General features: G+C 35.3%; 1 protein-coding gene and 1 long non-coding RNA gene across 20 annotated transcripts in view; one reads left to right on the top strand and one right to left on the bottom strand.

Annotated features, from left to right (window-relative positions):
- Window positions 1-23,220, bottom strand: part of MARCHF7 (membrane associated ring-CH-type finger 7) — a 51,910-nt gene that overhangs the window by 6,149 nt on the left and 22,541 nt on the right. For 12 of the 19 annotated variants that reach the window (XM_005601529.3, XM_070241143.1, XM_014732500.3 and 9 more), the window contains 5 exons: window positions 13,236-13,431; window positions 11,470-11,622; window positions 8,802-9,903; window positions 7,822-7,991; window positions 2,555-2,664 (listed from right to left, as the gene is read on the bottom strand). In XM_005601529.3, the coding sequence (XP_005601586.2) occupies window positions 2,555-2,664; window positions 7,822-7,991; window positions 8,802-9,903; window positions 11,470-11,622; window positions 13,236-13,431 (1,731 nt within the window). Of the gene's footprint in view, window positions 1-2,531; window positions 2,665-7,821; window positions 7,992-8,801; window positions 9,904-11,469; window positions 12,415-12,515; window positions 12,634-13,235; window positions 13,432-23,220 lie in introns of those variants that run through there. The other 7 variants (XR_001378739.2, XR_001378740.2, XR_011428240.1 and 4 more) reach the window with 2 other exon arrangements.
- On the top strand, window positions 2,628-9,537 carry LOC138918655 (uncharacterized). Its single transcript, XR_011428241.1, has 2 exons — window positions 2,628-2,681; window positions 3,144-9,537. It is a non-coding gene; the product is annotated as an uncharacterized lncRNA (long non-coding RNA).

Here is a 23,220-nt window from a genome sequence, read left to right as displayed (position 1 = left end):
CAGTAAATATAAAAATGAACTAATAAAGGTAATAGAGTGACTGCTCCTCACATCATTCACATAGAAATTTGTAGTGGGTAAAAATAATTCTTTGGTTCAAAAGTGTTATGTTGTTTTGAAGCTAAGAATGCAAATCATGTATATAGTATTATTAAAAATCTAATCTGTCCTGTAATTTTTATACAGTAAACTATCTGTAAGTTGTAGCACTTTTTGGTAATTAACTCATCTGAAGTTGAGAACTGTACATTCTTAGTACCAACTTCAGCAAGTAACTGATTATCAAATTCTACAGAGTATTCAAGAAATTTGAAATTGACTTATTAAAAGTTTTTTTAAATGCTTCACTTACTTTGCTTATTTATAACTTAAAAGGAAATAATATAAGCTAGAAGATTAAAAAAAAATTTTAACGGTTGTCACCTTGAAAAAGATGAAGCCACTGGATGAGAAAATGAACTGTATTAAACTAATCATTTAAAATGAGGGTAGTTATCAGGCCACTAGAATCAATGATTCACATAGGACAAAGAAGTTAAAGCCAGGAAGCTTAATCACGACTGTGACTGTTTTTGTAATGACTCCACCTAATATTTCCTAACACTTCGAAATTATTTAAGATTGTGGGTCATTAAAATCCTTGGAGAATAATTAAAACATTCTTGTCTGAACTGAAAAGCCAAGGAACCTCCTTTAAGAAACATGATGGAGCACCCAGAGAAGGAAGAATGGCAGGAGAAATCATCCTTTGAAACCTACTCTCATTTTGAGAAGACAAAAAAAAAAGTCTTGGCATGATTCCACCTTTCCATACTCTTTTTCCCCCGTTCTTTAAAATACCAATGCTCAGCTATCTAGAGAGATACCTTGGGGATTTAAGAGAATTCTTTTTTGAAAGTGGCATTCTTTTTGCACAAGTGGCTCATTAGAGAATAAATCAATAATTAGTATTATAGTAGCATCTGTCTACATCAACCGCGTAATGTTTCATTCATTAGATCAGTGATTCTTAACCTGGATCTAAGTAATTAGTTTCAAGGGATCTGGGAATCCCTTAAATCATATACAGATTTTGTCTATGCATATTTTGTAAGGAGTGCCCATAGTTTTAATCAGATTTCAAAGGGTATCTATTATTCTCACATTTTAAAAGTAAAGAGTGTGCACAAAAGATCATATACAACATGATTCCACTTACATGAAATATCCAGAATAGATAAATCCATTGAGACAGAACACAGACAAGTGGTTGTGAGGGAATGGAGGAAGCGGAGAATGGGGAGCAGCCACTGCTTAATGGGCACAAGATTTTCTTTTGGAGAGATGCAAATGTCTTGAAACTAGGTAGAGGTGGTGGTTGTACAACACTGCAAATGTACTAATACCATTGAACTGTTCACTTTAAAATGGTTTTTATGTTATGCGAACTTCATCTCAATGAAAAAAAAGGGGCGTATATCCATTACCCCTTCATTAAAAAAGTGTTTTTCAAGAATTCAGGTATTCTCTCACCACCATCTCTCTTTTTATAAGAAATATGCTAGGGGCTGGCCCCGTGGCCAAGTGGTTAAGTTCGAGTGCTCCGCTTTGGCAGCCCAGGATTTCGCCAGTTTGAATCCTGGGTACGGATATGGCACCCGCTTGTCAAGCCACACTGTGGTAGGCGTCCCACATATCAAGTAGAGGAAGATGGGCACAGATGTTAGCTCAGGGCCAGTCTTCCTCAGCAAAAAGAGGAGGATTGGTGGCAGATGTTAGCTCAGGGCTAATTTTCCTCCAAAAAAAAAAAAGAACTGTTTAAAAAATTTTTTTTTTAAATTTAAAGCTTCAAGAAACAATTAATGATCAAATCAATTATTGTGAGGGGAGTTAATACATACCCAAAAATCTGAGAAATGAAAATGTTTGAAAAAAAATTAGTATGATCAGAGAAACCTTGACATTACTCACTATATAAATAACAGCTCAACTGTAATGACACAAATATAAAGAAAAGAGAAACAATGTGAACAAGAAGGCAACCTGTTCAACATAAAGTTGGAGGCAGGAATGGGGAAGGTGGAGGGAACTAGGACAGTAGGAAGAACATGGGGTTAGACCAGAACATAAAAATTATTCCTAACATAAAAAATAGAGAAATAGGATGTAGATCCAGGGCTTGGTGTTTCAAATATGTTCTAGCACTCAGAGGTATTCACAACTGAGACAGTTCTGGTGAGATAAGGTTGGCATGGCTACTCTGGGACTATCTTCCTAAGTCTTTTTTATTTTCAGGTTTATTTAGGAAGCATATAATGAATTTTATCGTATTACATTTAAAACCTGAGACTTAGTTATTTGTTTTTCACCTACAAAAAGATATGGAGAAAATAAAGAAAAAAGTATAAAATTATAACAGCTAATGCAGTAACAGAATTATGTTAAAATATTATTACCATTATTATTATTATTATTATTTGAGTGCAGGTTTTCTGACCATGATTTAATCTTTTCTTCAAGAGTTGTCCTTTAAGCACAGAATAGACACTTACCAAATTAGGCAAAATATACTAACTTGTTCATTTGCATGAGCTCTATGTAGTTCATGAATATCAAAATCCTCCAGGTTAAGCTGCAACTTTTCTTTACAGAGTTCACAGGTGGTTACAGCCTCTAATGAAGAACCTGGTAAAAATGAAATTGTAAGTAAAGCTTAGACTTGCTATATCTCCACAAAACATTTTTTCATGTCAGTTTTAAGCTTACAATATAGAAAAACAAAAGGAAGGAAGGAAAGAGGGAGGGAGGGAGGGAGGAAGGAAGGGAGATTGCATTACTGCCATTAACCAGAATGTCTCCTAAAATAGTAACCAGTAACACCTAATGTGCAGGTCAGGCCCTACTCTATGGTATTTAAGCCTCCAGTCATTATTTAGATATCTGCTGGTTTTTACTCCCAGATACTCATATATCCCTGATCACAGGAATGGAATGTCATCTGTATTTCCTACTTCCTCCTTAAGTATCTTGGCAAGATGCCACGAAAACAATGTTTAATAATACATTATCTCGAACAACTAGTTACATTTACCTAGGCCACATCTTTGCTGTGACAACAGAGACCTAAGATCTTTCCTGGTCTAAGGAATGTGCCTTCCCTATAGACTAGGAGGGAAAAAAGGGATCCACCTCTGTCCAGATCAAAACAGCTCCTGTCAGCCATAAAAGGAATGAAGTCCTGATACATGCTACAACATGGATGAACCTTGAAAATGTTATGGTAAGTAAAATAAGGCAGATACAAAAAGGACAAATATTGTATGATTCTACTTATATGAAATACGTAGAATAGGCAAATTCAGAGAGAAAGAAGATCAGAAGTTACTGGGATTGGGGGGAGAATGGAGGGAGTTCTTGCTTAATGGGTACAGAGTTTCTCATTGGGGTAATGAAAAAGTTTTGGAAATAGATAGTGGTGACGGTGGCACAATATTCTGAATGTACTTAATGCCGCTGAACTGTACACTTAAAATGGTCAAAAGGGCACATTTTACATTATATATATCTTATTACAATTAAAAGAGAACAAAAAACTCTTTCCGTGCCATATGCATTCAACATTTGGTCACTCCTAAGCTTCTGGCTCCAATTAAGTAGGTAGTAGTCTTGTCTAATTAAATATATAACCATTTTCCTCCCCTGTGTATTTTTAGATAGGGCTTTAGATTGAAAAAATGTCCTAAAAATCAGAGTAAGTCATGTGAGTAAAAGGTTAGAGGTTTAGAGTCAATTGAGCTAACATTTGTTGAGCATCCTGTGCCAAGCAATTATTAGAGGTTCTGGAGAATCACAAAGAAAAGAGTAAATAGTAACCACTGTCTTCAAGGATTTCATAAAACTCTTAGAATTAGTGTTATTTAATAAGAAACAATTCTTTAAAAAGTAAAATTTAAAGCATTAAATTCAAGACAGCAATAGAACATATACATTTTCTAGAAAATAGCTGAAAGGAAAATGAGTGCTATTCTGAGGTAGTATGCTGTCTCAAAATGTGCTGTAGTCAGTTACGTAAGATACTCACTCTATTTCAAGTATATGAATAAAACCGAGTTGTTTTCTTTAGGAGTCTAGCATACATGAAGATGTTGAAATTAAAATGCATCTGCAATATTTTCTTAATTTTAAAAAAGTAATACTGTACCAATGAATTAAACACAGAGTAAGTCCATATTATGACCTGATGGAGAATATGAAGAATGTGAAAGACATTTGGAAGGCTTTCTCTTAGGGATTTTTAAGAACTATTCTCTGTTCAAAAGCAGGAAAAGTATGATGATCATAAAATAAGAACCTTGGAGGTCATTTAGTACAAATTCTTTTTCATCTTAGTGCTTCATTTTTCTCATCTAGGGATAAGTGACATACACAAGTTGTTCAAAAAGGCCATACAGAGCTGGGAGGAACCATTCTTTATTTCAGGGCTCTTTCCATCATACCCTACCTTCAATTCAGGAGGCCCTGACTGCATTTGCCTAAACTTGGACTAGACTTGTTTTACCCATTTTTGTACATCCCTACAGAGTTTAACAGTCCATAACAGCTGCTTAATAAATGTTTAAATGAATCTCTACCAGAACAAATCTTCTACGAGGATGGGATCTTTATATAAGTATGAGAAAGGCTTGTGAAAATTTATCAGGAAGGTTCAGTTTTTGAGGTCTTTATATTCATTTAACCATATCTTAAAAAGTACTACTTATAACTTTATAAAACCCATTCAACTGAGTACCTACCACGTCCCCAGTACTGTGAGAGACTATTTATAAACATCATCTCATCTGACCTTCACAACCACCCTATGAGCTAAGCATTACTCAATTTTACTCATGATGGAACTGAGGCCCAACCCCAGATCTACTTAAGAATGCTCAGGAGAGATCTGAGACATCTCTATTTTAAAAACTCCAATGGTTAATTCTGACTAGCAGCCAGGGTTGAGAACCAATGTTAAGAAATTTACTCAAGATTCTATAGTTAGTGTCTGAGCCATTACTCCACTCTAGGCCTATCTAACTCCAAAAAGCCAGTATTCTTAAACAATACATTGTATTATCTGTTTTCCTACCTCCGCAACACTAACAATCCAACTGCAAATATATCAGAAGGTGAGTGAAGTTATTTTTCATTTTGGTAATAGCTAACATTTCTGGGCCCTTACTAAGTTTCAATAACCATGCTGAGTACTGATTTAACCTTAATAGCACACCAGGGCAGAGACTCATAAAGCCTATAAGGTTGTCATAATACCATGTAGCCAAGAAGAGACTGCTATAGGTGAGATGGCCCATCCCACAACTTTGGGATTAGGCTAGCCTAGAAAAGATAAGCCCCCTACCCCAAGGAGGCCTTTGCTACCTGGCTGCAGAAAAAAAGTTTCCTAGTAGCCTCATAATCTCCAGCTTGAACAGGTTGCCTAAGTCCTTCAATAGATTATTAAAATTAAAATGAACATCATCATACCTGACAATCTATTTGCCTGCATCACCAAGCTATTATTAGACCCTCAATCTCACACAATTATGTACAATTATTAATCTAATCTAATTTCCCATCTTTCTCACTCTACTAGTCATTTCACTATGTCCCCTGGTACTCATGGTCTAACATAAATAAATTCCTCTCCTAACCAATCTCTTTTTAAATGATCTCTTCAACTTCATGCCTGAACCACAATGCCCTCAGGAATGATACATAATCTTCTGCAGCCATTTTTTTCCACAACCCCTTGTACCTCAGGACCAAGAAGTGGGAAAGATGCCTCCTCATACCTATTGCTGTTTTGAAACTCCAAGTCCCTCCTTGTTCATTAAGGACTTTAGCACTTGGCACTCTATCTTCTTCACCAGCTTACTTCTTGGATATTTCAACATCCACATTGACCTTTCACTTTTGATTCTGACTTCCTCAACATCCTTGCTTCTAATATTACCCTTCCCCACCTCAGCCACCCAATCTGTTAGTCATATCCTTGACCCTGTCATCACAATTTACTGTTCTACCCCTCAATTTGTATTTTAAGCATCCCGCCTCCTGTATACCTACAATTTCCCATCATTCTAGCTCATCTACTCTGGCAATTCTCTTCAATGTCAATGAGACTCAAAGACACTGACCCTACCATTTTCTCACTATGCACTTCCTGATGTCTTTACTTCCCTCCTGACTTTGTTTAATTTCCATGATCATCACAATTATATCCTTACAGATACCCTTAACTCCCTTCATCATATTTGCCTGGCAAAAGTCCCAATCATTTCTTTGTTCTTATCTCCTTGTTCTGATCTCTTTCCAGTACTTGACAGGGCTGATCACACCTCCTTAAAACGCTTTCTTCTTCTGGCTTGCCCAACACTACATTTTCTTAGTTTTCATCTTACCAGACTGAGGCTGTTCTTCAAATCTCCTTCTCTGCTCCCACTGAATGCCTGGGTGCCCCAGGGCTCTGCCCTGGGCTCATTTCTTTGATATCTACTGTTGCTGTAGTACCTTTATTTAATCCCAAAGTTTAAAATATTATTTATGTGCTCATGATTCCCAACACTGTAAACTTTCAGTGCTAATAACTCCTGAAACACTAGGCTTGTCTAGCTAACTGCCTAGGTGACATTTGCATATGGTTATCTAATAAGCAGTTCATATATAATATCTCCAAAACAGAACTCTTGATTTCCTGTCCCAACCTTATTCCATTCCCAGGCTTCTTTATTTCAGGAAATGGCCCCACCATTTACTTATTTGCTCAAGGCAAAAACTAGCTTCACTAACTGTTCTTTCTCCTACACTCCACCACACCCAATCCACTGGCAAGTCTTATTAGAATCTACCTCCAAAACATACCAGAATCTAGCCATTTCTACCACCACCATCACCACCTCTTGTAAGACAGATTCCTGGTTGGTCACAATAGATTCCTGGTGGAATCCCTGTTCTACTCTTGTTCCCCTAAAATCCATTCTCCACAGAGCAGCCAAAATATAAAAAAGATCATTTTACTCCCCTGCCCTTCACTGGCTTCCCGTTACACTTAGATAAAAATCTAAGCTTCAAACGTTAGCTTTAAAAGTCTTGAATGTGCTAGCCTCTGCTAATCTCTCTTAACTCCACTGTATCACCCCTCTCCTTGCCCACTAATTATATACTCCAGCCACACTGGGTTTAATTCAGTTCTTCAAACACACCTAAGTCATTCCCACCTTAAAGTCTTTGCAATAGTTGTCCCCTCTGCTGGAATGTTCTTGCCCTCATTCTGGAAGTCATTCAGTTTAGATGTCCTCACTTCAACAAGGCATTCCTTTAACACCCAATACCACCACCATCACAAGAGCTAGCACCTTGTCTGTCTTGTTTACACTACTCTATACGCCACATCTAGAACTGTGCCTCGCTCCATAATACGCATTCAATAAACAATGAATCACTAAAATAATTACTGTATAACAGCATTAGAAATAATAAATCTTTCTCAAGGACACGTAGCTGGTAAATGGTAAATATATTTCCTCGATTCAAAGGATCTTACGTGATATAACGGTCACCATGAATAACAAATCACAGCTGTATTATATACATGTATGAAGAAGTAAATAGAACTTAAGAAATACTATAAATTTATAATGCAAGAGTAACGCTCTTTAATGCTTTTTCTCCAAAAAATGATTAAGACACTTCTGATAAGATGATAAACTTGACAGTCAATTATTACATTTGTTATCTACAATGCATACATACATGCATCCCTTGGAAAAATTGTGAAAACAAAATACACAAAAGGGTGAATCTTACCAGAGTTAATTTTGGCCTGTAACCACTTTTTCATACACTCTTGGTGGACATACTGCAAACTTCCTGTGCACTTGCATGGCTCTATCAGCAAGTTAGATGATGATGCAGCTGCCATCTGACAAATTCTACATAAGTCACCTTCTTCTTCTTCAGAGTCCTCTAAAAGGAGGCTGGAAAAAAGGCACATTTCCTAAACATAGCTATCATAACTCATCCTGGTTAATCATTTCCAGTCATTCATAAACACAAACAATATTTTTTGGTATTTCTACTCACGCTCTCTCTGGGTAGAAAAAAAGCAAACAAGTACCTACATTAAGACGACAAAATTAATAATCAAGTTGGGACTAAAATCTCTGATCTTCCATCTTTTCATGCTTACCAGAGATGTTTAGGCAATCTTCAACTCTACAACTCTTCAACTCTACAAATTCATTTTGTATAAAAAGATTCTAAGTCCTGAATTTAAACTGGTATTTCTGTCAAATATTCACAATATATCAAGAATATTTAGTATATACTTGGGATTTCAAAAATGAAATAAAACATTTGTGCAAATAATTTCACTTCATTCCAAAAAAGATTTGAAGTGAGAAAACAGAAATAAACGACCTGAGCAAAGGCTAAGACAGATTATCTTGATAATCCATGACCACTTGGACCCTCTTAGCAATCCCATATGGCACTAGTCTACCAAGGAATACGATAAGAGAGTAAGATTTTTGTCTTTGTATGTAACTGTATCCAAAGCAGGTTAAAAATAATCTTTAGATTATTTCTTGATGTAATCTACAGTGCCTACCTCTATTATTAATTCTCATCCAGTTTACCTCTGAGTAAGCTGCTAACATCTTACTGGATGCAAATTTTAAGGGAAGAAATTTCAGATATCAATGTTATGAGAAGCCATTTTAGAAATAAAGAGTTCTTTCTCTAATTTCCTCTTGCTTTACAGGCTTAAGCCAAGTATTCAAATTTACCTTTCTTTTATTTTCTGCAGTCTTTCTGGGTCTCTTGAAGGTGCACTTTTAGTTTTATCACTTTTTCCATTAGATGAACTCCAACCTGAAGGAATAATATCCACAGTGATCATAACATTGTCGGTCAGATTATTTCCAAGTGCTGGGGGGACTGCAAATCGGAATAAGGAACCAGGAAGAATCCCTGTTATTCCTGTATTTCTTCCACTGTGAGCCGAATCTGATGTGGAGCCACCTGTGGCAGCGCTGCTAGATGCTGCAGATGCTTGTGGTCTGTTGGCAGCAGCTCCAATAGGATTACTCTGTGTTTCAAGGTGAACCACTTCATTTGATTCTCTTCTAAAAATATGAGATCTAGATGGTATATCAGAGGTAGGTATCCTTGAAGATTCATCTCGTCCCTCACGCCTCCTTCTAGAGAACAAGGGTGTGCATCTATTTCTAAGTGAGGAAGATAACCATGGTCCTGTATTTCTACCTTCAGATTCTTGGTTAAAATTTTCTGAATCTGGCTCAGAGCTATGATTTTGGCTAAGAGATGACAAACCCCATCTTCGCCTAAGAAATCTAAATCCCTGAGAAGCTTCAGATGCCCTATTATCAGAAACATCAGAAGTTGAGGCTGCATTACTACGAGACTGTGAAGCTGTCAAGATTCTTGGAGAAACGTAAGAATTTTCAGAACTTGATCTTGTATTCAAGGAATCCTGACTAGATCTTCGTGAAAAAAAAGTAGATGACATACTAGAAGCTATACGTGATAGCAATCTCCTAGTCGTACGTCTACCTTCATTGTCAGAAGAGTCTTGAAATGATCTTTGAGATGAACCAACCCTATCTGAACTGCTTATGGGTGAGGGTTCATCTCTATTTGAAATATAAGAAAATCCAGGCTGTGTACTACGTTGGGGAGATTCCAATTCTCTTGAAGAAAAATTCGATCTTAAAGAATTTCTACTAGAGTCCCTAGAACACGCTATGGTATGATGTTCAGAAGGCATTTGGTAGTTTGTGGATGATGTATTCAACTGCAAAGTGCTCATTGAGTTCTCTTTTGGTCTTGCTCCCTGTGAATACGAAGAAGGAACTCTGTCTTGAACATCTGTTTTTGAAAGAAAGATAACCGATTACATGAAATAATTTGAGTATTATTAAAACTACGAATTACTGCCAAAATGAAACATTGGATTCAAAATGAATACTGCTATAACATAACTACACAGCTTACTTATTATTACAGAAGAAGCAAATCTATCTCTCTTTCTATACCTTTGGTAAAATCCAGCACTGCCATATAAAGTCAACATTACAAATTCAGGAGAAAGAAATGTATCATAGCTTATGAGAGGCAAACATCAATCTACCAACTTGATGAAGGTAAAACAGTTGAATTTATTAACCAGAAATTGACATGACAGAAGAATATGTGATAACAAATAAGGAATTTTAAATGGGCGAAATAATTCAATGAAAATGACTCATAAATAAAGCAAAATAACCCTAGGGAGACAGTGATTTGGAGATTTTTCTTACTCTGCAATAAGTACAAAAGTTATTTCATGTAAGTATTATTAACCTTTGAGTTTTATGACAAACTTTGCTAACAGCTAAAAATTTCTTCCATCTTTTATCTTTTCTTTCAAGTTAACAGCAGAGGTTCTTATCCCTGGTTACTCATCAGACATACCTCTGCTTTTTAATACTGGCTGGGAAGCTAAGAGTCAGAATAGAGGCCTGGCGTCTCCAATTTTAAAAGTACACCACTGGTGGGTCTCATCTTCAAATGGGATGAGAAGTACTATAGCATTTGTTGATAAAGAATACTTAGCCATATGCCTAATTTAAGAGCTAGATTGCTACTGGGCTAATACATGGAACCTCATGAAAGGATAAACTGTTGGAATAAATTTATTCTATCCTGTGTTTTTATATCTCCAAACCTGGAAGCTATTGATACTGTCCACTAAAGCTCCTCCACCCAAAGCCAAATAAATAAAAACATATTTTCATTTGTCTTAAATAAAGCAAAGGCTTGCCCCAATAAGATTATTTAAAATTACCTAAACCTTTAAAAATAAATGTATTTTCTTCTATTTAAATCAAACTCCACTTTTGTCTGCTATATTTGTCAACTTCCATTAGCACCTTTTGTCTTCAATTACTTAGTATTATTATTTTATGGTACTTATTTCTGAGAAGTTTAAGCTTATGTACCCTGACAGAAACAGTGTGGGTATTTATTTCAACTGAATGAAAATAAAGGCACATGCATATTAAACTAAAGTAATTCTAAATTATGTCTTTAAATGGTGATTTCAATCTTTAGTTCAGAATTTAACTGTAAGTAATTATTATACTATATAAGGCAAATTATATTGGAGAATACAAGAATTATTTAGTATATTTTATGATATACATTCTTAAAAGGAAAAATGCAAGTAAAAAATTATAGGCAGACAGAATCTGGATACTCATGTACATCTATTTTAAATTGTTTACATTCTTTAAAGCAAAACAACAAATGAGGTAATAGGAAACATATTAAACTATCCTGAAACCTTCCTAAGATTCACTTTATTCCTTTCTACTGTGATTTTAATGATATCCATAAAGAGGAAAACATAACATTATTACATAAGTTACATATAACAATAGTGTTTATACATACACGATGAAGTTGTGAAATCACCACTTCGGTGACTATAGTCCACAAGATTACTAACGGAGGAATCAGCTCTCCTCTCTCTCATTAAGTCAGTTCCAAATGATCCAAGTACCATCGATGAAGATCTGGGAACCTGACCATGCCTCCAAGAAGAATCTCAAAATAATTGAAGAAGTTTTAATTCAGAGAAAGCTCAAGGTTTCTGATGATAACAAATCTTCAGTATTACACACAGAGATTATTGTGATTTATTATAGGAATCCCCAGTTACATAGTTGCAATCAGAAGCAAAATTCAGCACAGCAAAATTATTCACTCATCACTTACATTATTTCCTACTCAAACACGTTCTTCTCTAACACTAAAATCTACCCCCTCCACGATGCCAATGGCTCAGTCGCTCTCTAGAACATCTGACCACACAATGTAAACATGATATAAAATGACTACAGAACAAAAATGCAAAGCTTGCCAAAGATGCAGAATTTCATGAAAAGTCAATGAAAGTGACAGTGGAGAACAGCCAAAATCAAAATCAAAGGCATCTTGAAATGGAAGAGGTTGTATTGGAGGTTATAACACTATTTTACCAAATATTATCATTGCCACCATACTTGGTTCATTCTTATTCTAAGAAGTAATGTATCACTGCAATTATAATCTAAATTTTGTTAGATATGATTTCATTCAAGTCTCAAAACTTTTTTCCCCTCACTATTTACCTTGAAATTTTGGCTCTTCCTCTCCTACTCCCAAGAGCCTTAATAATTCCTCTTCATTAAGGGAAATGGCCCAAGGAATTTAATGCTATGCCTTCACACAGCAGAAGAGAACAAAGATATTTCTGCACAATGGTGTCTGTCTACAAAGTTAAGGTCAGTCTGCTCTTATCCATCACACTACTCTTAATATCCTTCAGATGGGCAGTCTTTCCCATGGTGGTCCTGCCTATCAAAATAGAAAAGAATCGCTGACACTGATTTGACTACTAATACATACACATTTCAAGAAATTTATCTCCAATTGTGTCATCACAAATTCTGTCTCACCTTAAAACTATTTCAGGCATTGGTTAGTGCTTCATTTGAAGAGCAGTATAAGCAAGAAGGGAGGCTTCTGCCCTCTCAATAAACGACCTTTCCAATTTGTCCAACAACTGTGTGTCCCTGAGTACAAAATCCCAAGCATGGAGTTTTATGTACAAAACCATCTAAATCTCAGAGAGGTTAAGTGATTTGGTCCAATGCCCCACAGCCAGTTAGAGGGCTAGAATCATGGCTTTCTAATTCCTTGTACAGAACTTTTACTAGAATACCACCAATGACTTTTTGTTTAAAGAATTTTGACATTTTCTGAAAATAAATATCAGATACTACAATATTTATCATTTACAAAAAATACGTTTAGAAAATATTTTTAACATTTATCAGTAAACTTGGCTTTCCTAGTAACAATTAAAAAATTTACTTCCTATAATAACTATCACAATACATGCCACTTTTACCAATTTGATTATCATACATATCAACTATTCCAATTAATTAAAATCTGCTAATATACTGTTTGTGTAGGACATGTGTACCAAATTTAGAAAAAAACGAAGAGTTAATTTCAGTTCTAGCTAACTTGAGGTAAGATTTTGGAAACTCTACTACATTTCTTACTCACTGTCTTAAGTGTACTCTACCTGCTTAATACACTATGTCTTGGGAAAAAGGCTTTAGTCCAAAATACATATATAATGACTCTTACACAAACTTAATTCTTACCTGATACTGAATTTAAACCATGTCCAACACTTATCCCCGCTGAGGTAGATGTACAGTTTGTACAGGAAAGTTTAGGCCTTTTTGAATCATGATCCCGTTGCTGGTTTTGTGATCTTGAGCGTGCTCCCTGAGTTATCTCAGATTCACTATACCATGTAGACTGAAATGGTGATGCAGATGCTGATGCTGATGTAGACTGTAAGTTAAAAAAAATTTTTTTAAAGAACAAAAAAATGCTTGTATTCAGTATTAAATTTAAGCTGCAATGCTCTAATAAATTCCCAAGGACCATTCATTCCTCACAAGCAAAAATTTTTCTACCGTGAAGGTTTCTCAGAGTTTTTGTTCCCTTTTACCGATCTGTTCTTTTACACTGTAATTGTACTTTGCTGGGTAATCAATCTGATTTAGATTAATTTAACTTCTATGTAACTGTCTATAAACACTAGGTTAGGAAATACTGAAGAACAAAAACTTTATAATCACTGTGTTTTCCTGGTTTAATATTTCAACCTTCTGAGGAACCTATTCCTCTTCTCTTTTATTTTTGAGGAAGATTAGCCCTGAGCTAACATCCGTGCCCATCTTCTTCTACTTTCTATGTGGAACGTCCGCCATAGCAAGGTTTGACAAGCAGTGCATAGGTCCACACCCGTGAACCCCAGGCTGCCACAGTGGAAAGTGTGAACTTAACCACTGCACCACTGGGCTGGTCCCCATTTCCTCTTCTTAGAGGTGGATGGGATAAACAAAAAGGCACTAATACGTAAACTGACTGTGAATACACTACTAGGAAAATGAGATCTTTCAAGTAATAAAAAATTTAGCCCATTATCAGGAATACAATCATATAATACTATAAATATGTTTAAAAAAAATCCTAATATCTGGAATTTCTTCATTAATGAAGAAACAAACAACTAAAACAAGTACATATTTTAAAAATGTTAGCCCATGGTTTTCTCTTTTAACATATAAATGTATGTACACAAAATAAAACGACGCATAACACAAAGGTCACTCACAATGTACAAACTGCTTCTCCCTAACTCTTTAACTGGTTAAGCAGTTTACTCAATATAATGCATAAAAATAGTCTCCTTAAAAACTCAGTTGAAATAATAAGAACATAATATTTCAATCACAATTATTGAAACTGTCCTTTTATTTTACAATCATTTTTCCTTTATTGCAAAGTTCTTACCTGGAGATAGAGAGACAGACACACACACACAAAGAAACAGACGAAGACAGATTTGGCATACAATCTCTCAATAGCTTATTTAAGATTAAAATAAAAGTAATTTCTAGGGAATAAAAGAAAAAACAATTTTAAAACCATTTTAATATGTAAGCATGTGGTAAATGTTCATTTTATTAAACTATTAAAATGAAACAAAGTTCTTTTACGTGTTATATTTCTTGACAAAAGAATGCTAAAAATGGAATATATCATGGGACGTACATTCAGTCTACATTAATCTAATATTCACATGATAAACATGAGAGCCAAAATAATGTGCTCCATCAGAGTTCTAGAGTATAGACAACAAATAAATAAATAATTATAACATACATAAGTTACTATAATAGGAAGTATGTTGAAAGTTTTACAGAAAAGCAAAAGCCTAACTATCTAAGGAAAGTAAGGGAGGACTCATAGAAGGTGACAGAGTTCATTGGGCAGGCAAATGATAAAGGAGATTACAGACAGACAACACTCTACCATAGGAATTCTTCTAAGGCATTACTACTTACTTGATCTTCTAGTATGCTTTAATTATGAGAAGCATATTGCATCATTCAAGGAACCGTATTAGTTCATGGTAATTCTACAGAATAAACTTTGCACATATATAGAAAAGCAGAAGATGCAAAGCTGAAAAAGCCCATTCCTATGGGCTAGATCAAGATTTCATCCATCCCTTGCCCGGAGAGTATTTTGCTAACTGAATGTGGCTCTCTTCAGCCTAACACAAACTTGGTCTCACAAGCCTTCTGCACCAAGTACTCCACAAAGCCCCAATCAATGAACTGGAATAGTGTTAACAGATGAATTCATCACATATTTCCAAACCAAACCATTTTATATGTCATTATCAGGGTACTAGGAACCTTATCCTACAGGCCAGTGGCTCTAAGACTTTTGGGTTTCAGAGATGAAAATAAAAAGTGTTTTAACTAAAAACTTAGAAAGAAGTGCCACTTTTCACAACTAAAGAAATCTAAAATAGTAAATACCATCTAATCTTGTCACCAATTTTTTTAAAAAAGTGCATTTTATATGCTCCCCAGACATGAAGAAAACAAGAAAAACCGACTTTTTAATTCAATAAATTCTCCTTGTACAAAATCCAGAACTTCCCCTTATTGTGCTCATTTTGCATGGACTGGACAAATTGTTACTGAATAGTACTTCTGCAAATATGACTTTGGGAACTACTGAAGGAGGAAATACCATCAGATCAACTACTTCTTACAAAGATCCTTAGAGCATTGTAGAAGATGAAAAGGATGAAGTGGAGAGAAAGTAGAAAAATCAACTAGGAAGTCATTGGGATAGCAAGAAATAACTCCTTATGACAACAGTAATAGGAACAGAGAGCAAATTATAAAAGATAAAAATTCATCAAATTTAGGGGCCGACCTCATAGCCGAATGGTTAAGTTCGTGCGCTCTGCTTTGCAGCCCAAGATTTCACTAGTTCAAATCCTGGGCATGGACATGGCACTGCTTATGAAGCCATGCTGAGGTGGCATCCTACATGCCACAACTAGAAGGACCCACAACTAAAAATACACAACTGTGTACCAGGGAGCTTTGGGAGAAAAAGGAAAAATAAAAAAAAAAAATTCATCAAATTTGGAGACAATGTGAGAAATGAACAATGTCTACAGCCACTCGAGAGTTTTCAGGCATTGGCTATTGGTAAAATAAAGACACACTCACTGTTTAGGAAACAATTTTCCTAACTCATAAAGTAGCCTATGCAGCCTATATGTCATCCCAGAAACCACAATGTTTGTTACTATCAGTATATGGAAAGGAGAAATAAAACTCTTACCAGTTATTCTGCTGGCTTAAATTCAAAATCAAACCTTTACTTGGTTCCTACCAATGCAATTTTGTCCACTGTTCAAACATCCTCAGTCTGAAGCAATGATGTTTTTCCCCTCTGAATTCTTTTAACAATTAAATAAAGTATGGGATTCATTTAACTATAAGCTATCTTATCTCTTCTGCTGTCTAGATACTGGTGGCCAAATGAAGTAATGAGTCTGTTTCCAAAGTATTCTGTCTTGTGGACAACGGATGCTTCAAAAAGTAGTTTTGGGATTGTTTCCATTTTTGGCTATTATGCATAACACTGCTATGAACATTTGTGTTCAAGTTTTGTGTAGACATATGCTTCTAATCTTCTTGGATGTAACGATGGGTCATATAGTAACTCGAAGTTTAACTTTTGGAAAAATTACTAAACTGTTTTCAAAAGTGGCTGTACCAGTTTACAACTCCACAAGCAATATTTGAGGGTTCCAATTCCTCCACAACCTGGTCAACTCTTGTTACTGTCTTTTTTTTTAAATTTTAGCCATTCTAGTGCGTATGAAGCGGTATCTCATTGTAGTCTAGATCTGCATTTCTGTAATGGCTGATGACATTGAGCATCTTTTCATGTGTTTATTGGCCATTTGTGTATCTTTTGACAAATGTCTATTCAGCTCCTTTGCCCATTTTAAATTGGTTTTTTTTTATTGTTAGGATATAAGAGTTCTTTATATAATCTGGCATACAAGCCCCTTGTCAGATTTATGATTTACAAATGTTTTCTCCCATTCTGTAAGCTTTTTTTTCACTCTCTTCATGGTGGCCTTTGATACATTGAAGTATTTAAAGTTGATAAGTCCCATTAATCTTTTTGCATTTGGTACCTCCAAGCTATGAACACTCATATGAAACTAATAAGTGGATAGAGAGTTATCAAATTTTTGTTTGATTTTCATGGAGTTATCTTTCATTTTCACTAAATTTCCAGTCTCTACCCAAAATAGGTAACAAATTTGGCTCCTGGAGTAAACATTTTTTGAGTTATTTTCAACTCAAAAGGCCATCTATGATAAAAAAGGCAAATTGTACAGTATGTGAGCTATAACTCAGTAAAAGGAGGGGGGCTATCTAGCCCAATCAAAGCAGAAATACTACATTGTATACTGAGAAATCATCTATCAAACAGTTTGAAAAGTTAATGGGTTATAGATATTGTAGGCACAATGGAGGGAAAGAAATTTTCCAAACTTTCTATAATGAGCAGGCATCCAATTATTTATTTGTTTATTTATTTCTATCTGTCTTCATAATACTTATTTAGGTTGCCCTTCCAACAAGAGGTTTACTGAAAGAATAGTCAATAAAGTCATTATTCATTTACTATCAGTACTATATAAATCAATATTTGCATTCAGAAAATAATTTCGTTAAAAGTTTAAAAAATAGTCCCAACGTAAATACCTTTAAAACTGTACAGTAAAAAGAAATCTTAATGGGAAAATATTTGCAAATCATATATCTAATTAGGAACTCGTATCTGGAATGTATTAAAAAAACTCCTATAATTGTAAATTGAATCAACAATTAGTAACCTTTTAAAACAGAAAACACCAGGCCTGCGTGGGTTCACTGGTGAATTGTACCAAAAATTTAAGGAAGAAATTATACCAATTCTCTACAATCTCAAGAAGACAAAAGCAGAGGAAATACTTCCTAACTCATTCTATGAGGCCAGCAATACCCTAATACAAAACCAGACAAAGAAAACTATACACAAATATCTCTCATGAACACAGATGATGTAAAAATCCTCAACAAAATATTAGCAAATTGAAGCCAAGAGAGTATAAAGAAAATTACACACCATGACCAAGGGGAATTTATCCCAGGTGCATAAGACTGGTTCAACATTCAAAAAAACAATTAATGTAATTAATCATATCAACAGGCTAAAGAAACAAAATCACATGATCACATCAATAGATGAAGAAAATGCATTTGATAAAATTAAACACCCTTTTATCATAAAAACTCTCAGCAAACTAGAAATAGTGGGTAACTTCTTCAACTTGATAAAGAATAGCAACAAAATCATACAGCTGACATCATATTTAATAGAGATAAACTCAAAGCTTTCGCACTAAGATCAGGTACAAGGCAAGCACTGCCCATCTCATACTTCCTTTTCTTTTTTTCTCTTTATCTCATTCTTCCTTGTTTTTTTTCCTTTCTTTTTTTTAAATTGAGATATAACTGACCTAACAATATATTAGCTTCAGGTGTACAATACGATGACTCAATACAGGTTTGTATTGTGAAACGACCACCACAGCAACTCTAGTTAACATCTACAACCACAGTTATATTCTTTTGCATGTAATGAGAACTGTTAAGATCTACTCTTAGCAACTTTCAAATATACAATACAGTATTATTGACAACAGTAAACATGCTGTATATTACAGCCCCATCACTTACTTGTTTTACAGCTGTAAGTTTGTGCCTTTGGACCACCTTCACTCATTTTGCCCCACCACTTTCCTCGCCTCTGGAAACCACCAATCTGTTTCCCATATCTACGATTTCTGGTCTTGTCTTTTTTTTTGTTAAAAGATTTGGCACTTGAGCTAACATCTGTTGCCAATCTTCTTTTTTTCCCTCCTTCTCCCCAGAGTCACCCCCACCCCCACCCCCAGTACATAGTTGTATATTCTAGCTGTAGGTACTTCCGGTTGTCTTATGTGGGATGCTGCCTCAGAATGTCCTGAAGAGCAGTGCCATGTCCGTGCCGAGAATCTGAACCCGCAAAACCCCGGGCCACTGAAGCAGAGCGTTTGAACTTAACCACTCAGCCACAGGGGCTGGCCCCGATGACTGGGTTTTTTTAGATTCCACATATTAGTGAGATTATACAGTATTTGTTTTTCTCCTCAGTATGATGTCCTCAAGGTCCATCGGTCCACCCATGTTGTCACAAAAGTTAGGATTTCTTCCTTTTTTGTGATAGAATTATACTGCATTCCACAGACACACCCACGCCCCCTTCGTCATCCACTCATCCATCTATGAACACTTACGTTGTTCCCACGTCTTGGCTATTGTAAAGAATGCTGCAATTAACATGGAGGTGCAGATATCTTTTCAAATTGTTATTGTCGTCTTCAAATAAATACCCAGAAGTAAAATTGCTAGATCATACGGTAGTTACATTTTTGAGGAGCATTCCTACTGTTTTCCATAGTAGCTGTACCAATTTACATTCTCACCAACAGTGCACAAGGGTTCCCTTTTCTCCACACCCTCATCAAGACTTGTTGTTTCTTATCTTTTTGGTAACAGCCATGCTAACAGGTGTGAAGTGATAGAGCTCACTGCTGTTTTGATTTGCATTTCCCTGACGATTAGTGATGTTGAGCTCCTTTTCACATACCTGTTGGCCCAGCTATATGTGTTCTTTGCAAAAATGCCTCTTCAGATCCTCTGCCCAGTTTTTTAAACAGACTGTTTAGCTTTTTGCTATTGAGTTATGAGTTCTTTATATTTGGATATTAACTCCTTTAAGATATATGATTTACAAATATTTTCTCCCACTCAAAAGGTTGCCTTTTCATCTTGTTGATGGTTTCCTTTGCTGTGCATAAGCCTTTTAGTTGCATGGAGTCCCATTTGTTTATTTTTGCTTTTGTTGCCTTTACTTTTGGTGTCAAATCCAAAAAACTCACCACCAAGACCAAAGAGTTTTATGGTTTCAGGTCTTACGTGCAAGTCTTTAATCCATTTTTAGTTAATCTCTGTGTATGGTCTAAGTGAGTGGTCCAGTTTTATTCTTTCGCATGTGGCTATCCAGTTTTCCCAACACCATTTATTGAAGAGACTGCCCTTTCCCCATTGTATATTCTTGGCTCCTCTGTCATTAATTAATTGACCATATATAGTTGGGTTTATTTCTTGGCTCTCTATTCTATTCCACCGATCTATGTGTCTGTTTTATGCTAATACCATACTGTTTTGATTACTACAGCTTTGTAATATAGTTTGAAATCAGAAAGCGTGATGCTTCCAGCTTTGTTGTTCTTTCTTAAAACTGCTTTGTCTATTTGGGGTCTTCTGTGGTTCCAAACAAATTTTAGGACTGTTTTATTTCTATGAAAAACGTCACTGGCATTTTGATAGGGATTATACTGAATCTGTAGATTGCCTTGGGTAGTACAGACATTTTAACAGTAACTCTTCCAATCCATGATCATGCAATATCTTTTCATTTATTTGTGTCTTCTTCAATTTCTTTCATGAATAGTGTTAATAGTTTTTAGTGTACAGATCTTTCACTTCCTTAAGTGAAATTTATTCCTAGGTATTTTACTCTTTTTTATGGAACTGTAAATGGAACTGTTTATTTCTCTGATAGTTCATTAGTGTATAGAAACACAACTGATTTTGTACCCTGTAACTATACTGAATTCATTTATTAGTTCTAATAGTTTTTTGGTGGAGTCTTTAGGGTTTTCTATATATAATATCATGTCATCTACAGAGACAGTTTTATTTTTTCCTTTCTGATTTAGATACCGTATATCTCTTTCTTGCCTAACTGCTCCAGCTAGAGCCTCCAATACTACGTGGAATAAATGTAGTGAGAGTGGGCATCTTTGTCTCTTGTCTTGTTCCCGATCTTAGAGGAAAAGCTTTCAGCTTTTCACCATTGAGTACCATGTTAGCTGTGGGCTTCTCACATATGGCCTTTATTATGTTGAGGTACGTTCTGTCTATATTCGTTTTGTTGTGAGTTTTTTATCATAAATAGATGTTTTAAATTTTGTCAAATGCCTTTTCTGCATCTATTGAGATGATCATATGCTTTTTATCCTTCATTTTGTTAATGTGGTGTATCACATTAATTGACGTGTGGATGGTGAACCATCTTTGCATTCCAAGGATAAATCCCACTTGACCATGGTGTAGGATCCTTTTGCTATATTGTTGTATTTGGTTTGCTAAAATTTTGTTGAGGATTTTTGCATCTATCTTCATCAGGGATACTGGCCTGTAATTATCTTTTCTTGTAGTGTTCTTGTCTAGTGTTAGTATCAGTATAATGCTTACCTTGTAAAACGAGTTTGGGAGTGTTATCCCCTCTTCTGTTTTTTGGAAGAGTTTGAGAAGGATGGGTATCAATTCTTTTTCACATGTTTGGTAGAACTGATGACTAAAGTGATCTGGTCCTGGACTTTTTTTTTGTTGGGGGGATTTTGATTGCTGATTCAATCTCTTTACTTGTTATTGGTCTGTTCAGATTTTCTATTTCTTCATGATTCAGTCTTGGTAAATTGTGTGTTTCTTGGAATTCATTTCTTACAGGTCGTCCAGTTTTCTGCCATGTAATTGTTCATAGCAGTCCCTATGATCCTCTGTACTTTTTGTGGTACCATTTGTAATATCTCCTCATTTCTGATTTTTTTTTATTTGAGGGAGGAGGGCAAAAGGGACAAAAAGGGCACATGTGTAGTTTCAGATGGCAATTAGACTTTGGGTAGTGAACATGATGTAACCTTCAGAGAAATCGAAATATAATCATGTACACCTGAAATTTATATAATGTTATAAATCAACGTTACCTCAATAAGAACAAAATAAAATAAATAATAATTATGAACATAAAAAAAAATCAGCCCTAGGGCCCAGTCTGGTGGCATTCTGGTTATGTTCACATGCTCTGCTTCAGTGTCCTGGGGTTCGCAGGTTCAAATCCCCGGCATGTACCTACACACCACTCATCTAGCCATGCTGTGGCAGTGTCCCACATACAAAATAGAGGAAGACTGGCACAGACGATAGCTCAGGGACAATTTTTGTCACCAAAACAAAAATATCAGTTCTTAGTCTCATTTATCTTTTCTATTGTCTTTTTAGTCGCTATTTCATTTATTTACATTCTAATCTTTATTTTTTTCCTTCTACTAACTTTGGGCTGTCTTTGTTCTTGTTTTCACCACTCATTTCCAACACTGTACTTAAGTTCTAGCTAATACAGTAAGACAAGAAAAGGTATGCAGATTGAGAAGGAGGACATAAAACTGTCCTCAGAAGACATGATCACCTATGTATGAAATCTGAAATAACTGACAAAATATTCCTGGAACTAACAAATGACTATAGTAAGGTTGCAGGATATATGGTTAATATACAAAAGTCAACTGCTTTCCTATCTACCAGCAATGAAAAAGTGGAATTTGACATTAAAAACTCTTAAACTCAATAAAATGACAACTGAATTTATAAACGAGCAAAGGACCTGAACAAACATTTCTCCAAAGATATAAAAATAGCCCAATAGTACAAGAAAAGATGCTTAATACCATGAGTCACTAAAGAAATTCAAATCAAAAGTACAATGAGATACTTCTTAATACCCACAACAGGATGGCTAGAATCAAAATCTAAGATAAGTGTAGGCAAAGATGTGGAAAGATGAGAACCTTCATACATAACTGCTGGTGGGAATACAAAATAGTCCAGCCAGTTTGGAAAACAGTCTGGCAGTTCTTCAAACAACTGAACATAGAGTTCCCATATGACTCAGCAATTTCTACTCTTAGGTGTATACCTAAGATAATTGAAAACAAGTCCACACAGAACTTGCACATGAGTGTTTACAGCAGCATTACTCATAACAGCCAAAAGGTGGAAACAACTCAAAAGTCCATCAATGGATAAATGGATAAACAAATGTGGCATATCCATACAATGGAATAGTATTCATCCATAAAAAGGAAGTACTGATTTATGCTACAACACAGATAAACCTTAAAAACATGCTAAGTGAAAGAAGCTAGTTACAAAAGACCACATAGTATGCTTCCACTCATGTATATTAAAGTCCAAAATAGGGAAATCACAGGAAGTAAATTAGTGCTGCTTGGTGCTGGGGGGAGAAAGG

This window comes from Equus caballus, chromosome 18 (assembly GCF_041296265.1).
Source record: "Equus caballus isolate H_3958 breed thoroughbred chromosome 18, TB-T2T, whole genome shotgun sequence".
Taxonomy (NCBI): domain Eukaryota; kingdom Metazoa; phylum Chordata; class Mammalia; order Perissodactyla; family Equidae; genus Equus; species Equus caballus.
The sequence above is the reverse complement of the archived record's forward strand: the minus strand, read 5'-3'. Positions and strand labels throughout refer to the sequence as shown.